Source organism: Poecilia latipinna, unplaced genomic scaffold (assembly GCF_001443285.1).
Source record: "Poecilia latipinna isolate Pla-1442-1.1 unplaced genomic scaffold, P_latipinna-1.0 Scaffold1696, whole genome shotgun sequence".
Taxonomy (NCBI): Eukaryota; Metazoa; Chordata; class Actinopteri; order Cyprinodontiformes; family Poeciliidae; genus Poecilia; species Poecilia latipinna.
The window spans coordinates 132,195-144,488 of record NW_015114312.1 but is presented as its reverse complement, the minus strand read 5'-3'; the positions used below and the strand labels follow the sequence as shown (position 1 = coordinate 144,488).

General features: G+C 42.2%; 1 protein-coding gene and 1 long non-coding RNA gene across 2 annotated transcripts; one reads left to right on the top strand and one right to left on the bottom strand.

Annotated features, from left to right (window-relative positions):
- The first annotated feature begins 1,625 nt into the window (after positions 1–1,625).
- LOC106964622 (uncharacterized) lies at positions 1,626–2,390 on the top strand. Its single transcript, XR_001428465.1, has 4 exons — positions 1,626–1,750; positions 1,842–1,932; positions 2,009–2,064; positions 2,141–2,390. It is a non-coding gene; the product is annotated as an uncharacterized LOC106964622 (long non-coding RNA).
- Positions 2,391–3,399: 1,009 nt separating this feature from the next.
- Positions 3,400–11,314, bottom strand: LOC106964620 (glycoprotein endo-alpha-1,2-mannosidase-like protein). Its single transcript, XM_015060248.1, has 4 exons — positions 10,522–11,314; positions 8,735–8,844; positions 5,409–5,485; positions 3,400–4,656 (listed from the first exon to the last, which is right to left on the bottom strand). Exons 1-4 carry the CDS (start codon positions 11,024–11,026, stop codon positions 4,020–4,022), a joined length of 1,329 nt encoding a protein of 442 aa, XP_014915734.1. The 5' UTR covers positions 11,027–11,314; the 3' UTR covers positions 3,400–4,019.
- Between the last annotated feature and the right edge of the window lie 980 nt (positions 11,315–12,294).

The window sequence follows — 12,294 nt, the reverse complement described above, 5'->3', positions numbered from 1 at the left end:
GAGACACAGTGAGCTCTTATGCTTTGAAATGTTGATGTTTTGTGGCTTACAGATGATGAAAACTCCAAAACTCAGCATCTCTGAAAATTACAATATGACATGAGATAAAGTTTGAAAAAACTTTTTTGATCTATAAATGTTGCATTGTGGCCTACAGTCATGGGGAAGACTGCTGACTGGACAGATGTCCAGAAGAGGAAAGGACTGTGTCCAAGTTTGTTCATGGAAAGTTGAGTGGAAGGAAAAGATCCATTCAACAATAGATGGAGCTTCAGAATGAGTGGAGTCAGCGAATCAGAAGCAGCTATGTTAGATGGAGCCCTCACATGGACCACCGGTGTCTGTCCTGGGCTCAGAACCAGAACTGGACTGGTCCCAGTGCTCCAGAGTCCTGGTTTCAGATCAAAGTAAACTCTGCATTTCAGGGTGGATTCGACCAGAACCAATGTAGCTTAGTGTTCAGTGTGAAGTCTGTACAGTCAGTGATATTTTAGGTTTCCATGTCATCTGCTGGTTCTGGTCCACTGGGTTTTTTCAGGTTCACAGTCAGCAGCGTCTATTTCAGTGTTTCTCAACCCTGGTCCTCACCGCCCCCCTGCTCTTCATGTTTTAGATGAGCCTCTATTCCAGAACAGCTGATTCTAATGATTGCATGACCATCAAGTACTGCAGAAGCCTGTTAATCACCCAGAGATACAATTCAGGTGTGTGGCTGAAGGGAAATACCTAAAACATGCAGGACAGGGGGGCGGTGAGGACCAGGGTTGAGAAACTCTGGTCTAGCAGGAAGTGGTGGAGCTCTTCCTGCTGGTAGAACCAGCTGCAGCTCCTCTGTTTGCTCCAGCTCAGTCAGGTTGGACTGAGACTATCTGTGATTATCAAGTTTTGCAACGAATTCTCTGTTGGACTTACATCTGAACTTTGACTAGGCCATTCTAATGCATGAATATGCTTGGATATAAACCATTCCAGCTCTGGCTGGAGGTTCAGGGTAAAGGAGAACCTCCACTCCGCTCTCAGGTCCAACTGGGTTTCTTCCAGGATTGTCCTTCATCTCCACGGCATGATGCTGCCACCACTATGTTCAATAGCAGTCTTACCTCCCACACACAAGTTTATTAGAATAACGCACTTCAGCTTTAATGCAATTCAAAGTTCTTTACATGATAAAAATATAAACGATGATGAACAAAAAAAAATTTCTTCACAGGAGCAAAATAAAGAAGTAAATAGTTGAAATCAGACTAGACTTAATTGGTGTTTTATTATTATTAGTGCTATGTTTGTTTCTCTGATTTATAGGAACTCAGTGTTTCGGCTGTTTTGCAGTTATCTGGAAGTTTGCTCCAGATTTACGGTACTTAGAAGCTGAAAACTGCTTCTTTATGTCCAGTCTGTGTAGTTGGGATGGGAAGACACTTTGGATTCACTCAGTTTTATTTGCCGCTGTCAGAATACAAGCGCCCTTTTCAGATTTTTAGCTGTAGAAATATTAGAGAGCCATGTATGGTTTTCCTTCCACATCAGTTACTTGCTGCTTTTTTTTTTTCTCATGTAGCATGTTTACATAAAAACCAGTTTAAGGGTTGTGTTTTGTGGCCCAGACTGAAGTCGGTGTGTTTTTTCTCTTCCCCTGCAGCCGATCCCTTACTGGCTCTACAAACTGCACGGCCTGAACATCAACTACAACTGTGAGATCTGTGGAAACTACACCTACAGAGGACCCAAGGCCTTCCAGAGGCACTTTGCAGTACGTGTTTCCTTCTGTGAAAAGAATTCTTATAAATGATTACAGTAAGATCAAGGTTTTATTTTTTCAGTATTATTTTTTGTCTGTGTAGGAGTGGCGGCATGCACATGGAATGCGCTGCCTAGGAATCCCCAACACGGCTCATTTCGCTAATGTCACACAGATAGAGGACGCCGTCTCCTGTAAGTCCGTTCCTTCAGTCGGTGCCGTGTCCGTCTGTCTGAGACCGGTGTTAACTGCTGATGTGTTTGTGTTCAGTGTGGGCGAAGCTAAAGTCCCAGAAGGCGTCGGAGCGGTGGCAGCCGGACACAGAGGTAAGCACAAAGCCCTCTGGACAGAATGTGATGCAGTCTGATTCCTTCACTCGTGTCCTGCGTTGTGTCCCCTCAGGAGGAGTACGAGGACTCCATTGGAAATGTGGTCAACAAGAAGACGTACGAGGATCTGAAGAGACAGGGCCTGCTGTAGACGGACAGCACGACTCTGAGATGCTTCCTTTTTAAAAAAAATCTATTTACTCCTGTTGTTTTATGTCTTAAGTAGTTCTGTTATTTTCCAGACAACTTTTCTCCAGTTTGTAACATGTGAACCTCTGATGATTTCAATAAACCGAGGACTTTGAGTCCCTGTCATTCCTAAACGTTGTTCTGTCCGGGGAGCCTGATGAACCCCAGGATTCTGATTATGTGTCTCAAAGACAGGCAAAATTTGATTAAATTGTTTTTCAGTTATGTCTTTCTTACCCAACCAAATATGCTAAGATTAGTTCATGTTCCAGCTCTTAATGTTTCATTGGCTCTAAATCAACAATGTCTCTGAAGACAACCAAAGGAGCAAAATGTTACTCTGCAGCTGTTTCCATGTGGCCTCCACAAGGTGGGGCTCTTGTGTTACTGTTACTGTGGACAACAGAAGATATTATGTGATGTCCTACAGTTTAAAGCAGATGTTTGCATACATGGCATGGAAAGAGGCATCTTTTGTTTTACTGTCTGGAGTTAAATCAAATCAGTTATTTTAGTTCAGTTAGACTGACCAGAATTATTTCTATTTGCAAAAATCAAAGAGATGAGAGAAAGATGTCAGATTTATTTATAAATGTCTTCAAGATCAGAGGTTTACATACAGAATGATTACTGTCTCTTTAAGCGACGAGGGAAAGCCCAGATGATGATGTCATGGTTTTGGAAACCACTGATACAGAGATATTAGAATTAATAGGAGGCACACCTGTGGAAGTATTTGAAGGTCTCACCTGGAACTCATTTCTTTCTGGTTTGACATGATGTAGAAGTCAGTAGAAATTAGCCCAGGTACCAGGAAGAGAACCAGGAGCTGATCCAGTCTGGTTCTTCCTTTGGAGTAACCTACAGATGCCTGACCTGACAGCATCATGTTCATCTGTTCAACTGACATGATGGGAATGTCTAACCATCATGGTGCTCAGGAAGGAGATGGGTTCTGTTCCATCCTCATCCATGTATTAAAGGAGACAGAGCTGAGGAGGTGTGTGTGTGTGTGTGTGTGTGTGAGCTCTGGCCGAGTAACACTGGTTCTGTCTGGAAGAATGGCTTGAAACCCCAAACATTCATATTACTTTAAGATACATTACAGTTCTACCAAACCCAGAGGAAATGGATCGAAACTTCTGGCTTTGAAGAAACTTTATTCTGACATTAGCAAACAGAAAAAATGTTGATGATCCTAACTGAGATAAAACAGAAAAGTTTGATCTGATTTAATGCCAGACAATGAGAAGTAAAAGATAAGTCATTTTATACAGTGTATGTACGTATCTGTTTTCAATCAGCTGTGTTGTGTGGTAATGAGTGATGAGGAAACTCAGCAAGGTTACATGGTTCTTAAAATGTGTCGCCGTGTTTAGGGTTGAGCTCCACCAGCTGGAAGAAAGAAGGAACTGACCAGGGAAGCAGACTTTAACCTGCCTACATCTCACTCTCTCAAACTGTGGCTTCCTATCCTCCAACATTAAACTCTTTCAGGTGACAATAAATACAAGTCCTCCAACAGTAAACAGACATTTTAATTGATCATAAAGAAAGTACAAGAAATAACAGTCTTTATTTTAGTAAAATAGGGAAGGAAAAAACAGCTTCTCTTTGTAACTGTACTTTTTTTTAAGTTTACAAAGAAATACTGAGCAGAAAATGTTGGTGAGATAAATCACCAGGCTCAACAGTCAGAAGGAGCTCAAATACTGAGACTCACAGTGATCCTCAAAGCCTCCACCAGGCAGATGAAGCCTTGTTCACATCAGCCACTTGTCCTTCTCCTTGTTGAAGGTCTCGGCCCACTGACGAGTAAGCTGTAAATAATGGTCTGCTTGGTTTGGTAAGTAGTCCAAATATAAACGCGCCATTGTCTTCTTGGGTACAGCCCTTTCTATCTGAGTGCCTTCATGCCATTGGTTGAAGGAAGTGATGGTGACGATTTCTGGTCTGACAGACAGAGCCGCCTGTAGGGAGGTCTCATAGTAACGCCCGTTGACCCGGTTTCTGGTGTTGTGGTTGTTCCACGGTCGCACGGCGGTATCCACGTAGCCCGGACCGACGCTGGGGATAAACAGCAGGTTGTTTGCATCACAGAACTCCTTGATGGCTTTCCAGTTCTGGTGGGAGGAGCCGAATGAGAAACCGTTGGAGGCAAAGTAAGTGTACATGCCGTCAAAGCCGCTGGCTAGGATGTCATGCTTGTGGCGCTCCTCCACAACCAGGGCAACGAAAACACCATCGTAAGGCGTCCCTCTGATGCTCTGTGAGCCTTTTGCTGTCAGGAGCTCCGTCCAGGATTCGGGTGGGGTAAGGTAGGAGTCATAGACATAGAACAGTGGCAGGACTTGCCCTGTGCTAGTCCTGAATCTGTAGAAGGCGCCATGGTTTCCATATCTGAGAAAAACAGAGAGACAAATGGAATTTCATATGAAGGTAGCTTGAAGTTAAATGGTAAATTTTCCAATCATTTTGACCATTCAAAGCACTTCACATTAATATACTGATACACAAGCAAGTTGGGGTTAAGTGCCTTGAGGTGCCTAGGTGTACATCATGTGGCAGTAGAAAGCTAGAATTGAACCTACAACCTTTGATCAAAAGACAAGTACTCTACCCACAGAGTCACAGCCACCCCACTGGTAATACCACTACTCCTATTAATAGTAGTACTACCTCTCCTACTACATATAATGATAATGATATTAGTACTAATAATAATGATGTAACTTTTCACAAACTCTTCTATTGTGGCATCTTGTAACACCATGGTGATATCTGTTGTGTGTTTTTGTACCTCTGACATTGGACTGACATAAGAACCTAATGAACGATTAACTGTCGGCTCTTTTTTCTGCGGTACAAATGTACTTCCCTCTTGAACCTGCACTGACTCTTCGGTAGTTCTTAGTCGTGGTGAAGACACAAAACATCTACAGTCGTCATGATGTCCTACCAGAGCCACAGTTCCAAAAACCTCAATTATTACTCTGTCGGCTCACTGATAGAAAATGAGGAACCATCTATATTTAACCAGCTGCTCCTCATCGTCACCCTGTGGCCTTCACCTTCAGTCCTTTAATGCAGAGCTACACCTGTTGGAGGCAAACCCCACCCACCACATACACATACACTGGGAAGGAGCTTACTTGTCAATAATATATTTGATGTTGTCATGCATGCTCTGGTCCGTCCGTCCCTTGTACGGCTGAATGTGAAAGGCCACCTGTGCACAGAGACAGGAGGATGGATTTTCAGTAAAAGCACCAAGTATAAACGAAAGAACCTGGAGAAGACGGAATGTTTCAAATTTGAAAAATGATCATCTTGGTGAAATTTATTTTAATTGTTGTTATCTGCTAATTGTGTATAGCAGCTTTTAGCTAACTCAAAGCTGCTATACACAAACTGCTATACACTATTTTCCATACTGATATACTGTGTTGTAAATAGTCTTTCTAACTTCAACATAAATTAACATTATGTACACTTTTAAAAAAGTAATCTATCTAAGCTGCACATTCCTGATCATGAGTCAAAACTTCCTCTAATAGCTACACAGTATTTTTATGTGATAACCTTGCACAACATAGCATGATCATTATTCTGGTTGTTATTGTCAATCTTCTTTTGTATATGTTGTTTTAGCAATTTAAGGACATTGTGTCTGAACTAGTATATCTGATGCTGCTGTTACTCCTGAATTTCTCTTTGTGGGATAAGAAAAAATATTTCTATTCTACCATCTGAAAAACAGTAAAAATAGCTGGCCTCCACCTTCAGTCCTTTAATGCAGATCTCTGAAGAGGAATAAATACACACCAGTGTGTAAGCAAACTCAGAATTCCTCATTTTTTCCAAGGAGTAACAGAACCTACGTACCAACTGATCCCCACCCTGGGATCTGTTTACCGTAGTCATATCATACCATAGTAAACTGTTCTTCAATCCAAGATAATGTGGTTCTGAGTGGTAAAAGCCAACACAGGGTCTTTTCTGGGTCAACGGATACATGTCATCACATCACCCCAAACATCTGTTCAGACGTTATGATACACAGAGAACATCAAAACCTTTTCTAATATTCCACCTCCTTGTTGTTTTTGATTCTAAATCAATGTTGTTTTAAGTGTAACTGAAGCTGGAGGCCAGATGTTCTGAACCACTGGTTGAAAGTCTGAGGCTCTCGCTCTGAACAACTGGACCTGCTGGGATCACAGCTGAAGCCAACCAAACCATCCAACTCCCACAAGATCAACAGTGAGGGGACAAGGGAACAGTAGAGGGGCAGTAATAGAAGATATACAGTAAAAATGAAAGAGATGCAAATTAAAAATGGTACGTTTTAAGGCACAAGTGAGTGTGATCAGGATGGATGGAGACATTAAGCAACCGACCTGCAGCTAAAAACGGTTCTACAAAGTAAAGTCGTACATTTCTTTCTTTGCACTTCACAACTCTGGTCTACTTTGTGTTAGTTTATCACATAAAACCCTAATAAAATACAAAGAGATTGGAAGTGTTAATGAGACCAGATGTTAGAAAAGTGTAAGGGGTGTGAATACCATTACAAGACTCTGTGTATCAGAGTCAGCATCAGCCACAAGCTGATCAGAACCAGAGTTCAGCTCAGGATGAATATTTCTGAGGAACAGAACAGAGAAACAGAGAGCCTCCATCCCACAGGGTCAACCGCACACGCACACTGTATACACTCCGTATGTGTGTGTGTGTGTGTGTGTGTGTGTGTGTGTGTGTATATATATATATATATATATATATATATATATATATATAAGAAATAATAATAATAATATATATATATATATATATAAGTAATAATAATGACTCTCAGCCTGTTGGCTTAAGATGCCAGGAGCCTCTAAGTTCTGCTGCAGCTGCAAACAGAGAACATTCACTGCCCACCGCTTCCTCCAACGGAGGTTGCAAGGTCCTCATAAACAGTTTCCATGGTAACACAGCAGAGTTTAGAGCTGGTGCCCAGGCCTGGCAGCTGCTTTACCTGGTGTGAGATCATTAGATCATGATCCTGTTTGGTTGGATGAACAGGTCCAGCTCTCAGGGACATCCAGGCTCCAGCTGGATCCTGTAGTCGTCCAGTAACTTCCTACATCACTGATCAATGTTAGAGCCGTAAAAACGCTGCAGTTTGGCCTGGTTGAGCTCTACTCAGAGCTTTTCATGCACTGTTTTACACACTCTTAAGTGTGGAAGTTGTTACTAGAGGGAAAAAACTTTTTGTCTTTATTTTAAATGAGTGGATCGCAGTGACAGCTGTTTCACACACATTTTGAGCAGCAGGGGAACCCCATCAGTTGTATTGTTATACAGTCCCATCCAGAACTCACTGTGATGCACTTTGTGTTCTGACAACACTTTGTGTTTCTGTCTAACTGGATTGGTTTTATTTAAATGGAACAGTTCATATTATTGAATGTACCATTCTGCTCCAAATTCACCACCCCTAATCCCATAAAACAAACAGCACACAAAAACAACATTAATGCATTATCAGAAGAAATACATGAATAAATACAAACTATGTGGGGTTGGGAAAACCCATTTTAGATGCATAAGTCAAATTGGTGGTGTGTTTTAAATTACAAAAACTGAAAATAGTAACTGTAACAGGAAGTTTTTCAAAAGGTAGCTAAGGTTCAGTGATGAATTAATTTAAATTCAGTTTATTTAAATAGCACCAATGCAAAATCAAATATTGTCTCTCGGCCTGTCATGATAACAACATTTGCTGGACGATAAATTGTTCACTGAGAAATAATTTTTTTGTAAAGTACCTTGAGACAACTAGGCCCGTCACAATAATCAATAAATCAAATTAATTACATGATAAATTAAAAGTAAAACAAACTCAATAATTTCCATTGGCATGATTTATCATTTATCTCTTTTATTCCCCTCTTTCTACCCAAAACCGGTCTAGACCTTATTTGAAGGAAAATTTTGTTAACAAAGACTTCAAAATTCATTTTATTTGTTGTTTTGTTTATTTATTTTGGATATTTAAAATGTCTTCCAATGTTAAATGTTTATTATAATTTAAAGTTTGCTGATCTTTTACAATGTGCTCTAGCATTATTATTTTGCCATTACCATTATATTAATTAAAAATGGTCTCAAAACAACAATATCATTGTTTATCGCAAAGGGTGATAGGTGGCGCTCTCGCTATGGTAACAATCAACATATTTCAGCTCCTATGACCAATAAAAGGTTTTCTCCAAAAAAGGAAGACTTTCTAAATTGAACCTCACGGCTTCAAATCTGGTGCATCAAAACTACTGACATTTGGATGAACAAATGATGGGTCTCATTTGTTTTAGTAAAACTGAGGCCAAATGATTAGAGGGAAGAAAACCATGGTGTGATCACAGAGCTTCATTCATTCAGTAAGTAGTCATAAGGTAAAAAACATACCGGTTGTCTCACCAGTTACCTTGATGCTGTGTCTTTGGGCAGCATCCATGACAGCAGGAACCAGGTCCTCAGTGGGCTCCCCATGGTCATCTGCCACCCCAGGTGGGTACCATGACAACACCAGCACTCCTACAAACCCACGGCGTGGAGACAAGAGGAGGACTGTCAGAACCGCATCAGACTGGAATAAATATGAGAAACATCAGCGCAAACCTCAGTAATCTGCAGTAAAATCAACTGGAAAATGTTCTCTGTGTGTCATATGAGCATCACAAGGCCTTCGTCCTCATATAGCATGCCATATTCCTCCTGGGGGCGCTGTAAAGCACTACACTCACTCGCTTCCTGCAGTTGGACAGAGCGGTCTCCGGTCCACTTGGCGTTCACATATATATTGAATCGCATCAGAGTTCACTTCAACTGAACACAGACCGAGGTTTGTAGACGGACCAGAGTTCACTTTTTTCATTTGCATTAGAGTTTGATTATGCATTCACACCTCCCCAAACAAACCAGAGTTGGCTTAAAGCCGACTAAACCAGGCTGGTAGAATGCCGTCTTCTCTACCAGGCCACTTTCAGCAAAGGTTGATGACTGATTTTGTAATCCTGCCATCAGCAGCCTCCATATTGACTCCTGAAGCAGCTGAGAGGCTCTGGGGCCCAGAATGCCTGCAGGTTCCCTGGTTGCAGAAGTAAAAACTCAAGAGTGGGAGAAACTTGCTGAGGCAGAGGAGGAAGACTCTGGTTGGCATCAGTTCTAGAAGACCGATCAATGAGTAAGAAAGGGTGGAGTGGTGGTCCGAATCATTAGGAAAGTGAACCAAAAAGTGTTAGAAAAGCCTCTCTGGGAAAATCTCTTCCAGGATTCTGGAATGATGGAGCAGAAGGAGCTGCTGAAAGGATCATGGGAGTTTGGAAGTGGAGAGGAATTATGACCAGGTGTCTAAGGTATTTTGTGGTGGATGCTACGTTACTAGCATTACTAGCATCCACCACAAGGACGGCTGAAGCATGAGCTGTTCCCAATTCTGTGGGCGCCTGGAAATCACTGGAGGAACGTTTAAATCCCTCCAGTCCTGGGAATGCCCTGACATCCCCCAGAATTAGCTGGAGAGTGTTCCTCTGGAGGGAAACATTATGGTTTCCATAGTGACCCTGCCTCAAAAAAAAAAAGAAAAAAAAAAGAAAAGGTGAATATAAGTAAGATATAATTCATATCTTTCATCTGGCTACCTTAGCTATCTGGAAAATGTTGCTATTTAAAGCCAATAACTGAATAATGGTTCTGGGTTTCCAGACTGCAGGTTCTGGTCCTGGACCGGCTCAGTCTGGACAAATGGGACATTTAGTTGAAATGTTTTCCAGATCTGAATAAATTTGAAATACATTTTATCTTCAAACTTTATTTTTAAGATAAAATTGCTGAAAAAACCCCCAAAACAAAACAATCCATCCGTAGAAATATTTGGTATAAATCCAAAGAGAATTTGAATATTTGTATTTGTAAAATATGGCAAAGAACTTGGAGCTCTGGAAATTACAATCCATGGAACAAATGAATTGTCCCTGTTGGTTTCTTCAGTGGTTGGTAGAACCTGGATCAGATTGGATCCAGTTGTCTCGACTGGATCGTGTTTTTCTGACGACAGAAACTCATCAGACTTCTGATAAAACATTATAAAAATCCATGGAGATAATTTTTTTTTTTTTTTTGCTTACATATTCCACTGCTGATGATTTTAGCAGAACTGTGGGTTCATCCAGAAACCGAACCGAACCTCCCAAGAAGCCATGCAGTGTTTACCTGATGCAGCCGCTTCGATCTGCGCCATATGGGACTCCAGCACCTTTGGGTCCCTGGAGCTGTAGGGCCCCAGCTCAGGGTAGAAACTGGAAGCAATGTCCTCCGGAGGAGTGTGTCTGCCCTGAGCGTGGCTGGCGGCGATCTTCGGGTCCCAGTGGGGCACCAGCGGGTGATCCCAGTGGATGTACTGGTTGTCCATGCTGGGGGAGCCGTACCACAGGTAGTAGAAGATGTGGACGTCGTAGAAGATGCTGGAGTCTCGGTCGGATTTGGTGAACACCACCTTGGTGTCGCTGCCGCCGGAGCGGAACTGGCCCGGCGACGCCAGCGCGTCTCTCCCGTCCGGCCGCTTCCTGTCAGACCTCTCCCCGGCGAAGTCCATCCCGGGCGCCAGGTCCGAGAAGCCGTCGCTGGGCTTCAGCGTCCTGAGCCCCATCATGGTCCCGAAGATGAAGAGTGTGAAGAGGAAGAGGGCGACGATGGCCTTCCTGCGCATCCGCGTCATGGCCGCTGTCCGTGGTGCTGCCGCAGGAGAACACAGCGCAGTCCGCCGCCTCGTCGCGCGCCGCGCTCACCGTTCCCCTCGCATCAGCAGATCGCCTCCCGCGTCCGTCCCGGAAACAGCCACCAGCCGGGCCCCCTCTGGCCTGTCCCCCATCGAGCTGCTGCGGTCCGTCTTTCTGTCAGGGAGGCTGCATTTGTTTGTGTGACGGAAGCGGCAGGGCGGATTAAGGCCGACCGGAAACAGTCAGCCAGTGGTGGTCGGTTAATGGAGGAAGAGGAGGAGCTTCATGGCATCTATCTCTGAGACACAGTATCTAGTTTCTGGTAAGTATTTTGGAAATTCACACACAGACATTTTGTAACAGCTACCAACCAACCCTGTTCTCCTCTACCATCACAACAGCTGTTAAACAGAGAATGTGGACTAGAAATCATTTTTCTGCCATCATTTTGTTGCCCCTGTTCAGCGCCCACTAAAGTGCCCTTTAATTATAAGCTCCAAGTCTTTAAGTGTGGATGACATCTTTGCCATCACCCTAATCTTGAATTACTTTAGAAACTTAAAACCTTCTTTTTCTCTATCATGGGCTATAGTTCAACCATTTTAATGAGAAATTCAGATGTTAAACACTAATTTTAAAGAAACAAGTCATGTAAAAAATCAACAACAAAATCAAACCTGAATCTGGAGATTTCTTGTGTTTTAAAACGGAACACTGTCTTATAACTTGAAAAAAAACTAGCAATATAACTGAACATATCAGTGCTGAAGGACTGTGGACAGAAGGGGATCTGATTTCACTGAATGTACAAACTGACCATATGTTTCCTTCAGGTAACTGAAGAACTGGGAGAACATGTGACTTTCTCTCACCAGTATGAGGGACTGAAGCCAAATGTTCACCATTTTGTAAATGATGTCAATAAAAAAAATAAACAGAGTTTTCACACAAATAAAAATATTCCTGCAAGAGTGACACTAATCACCTCTCATACAACCTGTTTATATCTAGATGTGTTTCAGGGATTCATTTTCTTCATTTGAGGGAAAAAGAAGCTCTTTACTTTGAAATATGTTGGTAATCTTTTCTGAATTACAACAACACACATGTTGAATTCATTTCTTCCCTGATGTGACTGTGATTCAATACAGTCAAATATCAGCTTCTAGAGTTTAGGGTTATTAGGGCTGAAGTTGATGGAACTCTTACTAAGTCAACCAAATCCAGAGCTGAGTTTTCATGATATTTTAATGGGAAGTTACCTTAA

Excerpts from the sequence above, each read along its gene's own strand:
- LOC106964620 (XM_015060248.1), bottom strand. The coding sequence starts at position 11,026 with ATGACGCGGATGCGCAGGAAGGCCATCGTCGCCCTCTTCCTCTTCACA. Across the intron at positions 8,845-10,521 it reads GATCGAAGCGGCTGCATCAG|GAGTGCTGGTGTTGTCATGG; the intron begins GTAAACACTGCA and ends GTGGGTTTGTAG. Across the intron at positions 4,657-5,408 it reads ATCAAATATATTATTGACAA|ATATGGAAACCATGGCGCCT; the intron begins GTAAGCTCCTTC and ends TGTTTTTCTCAG.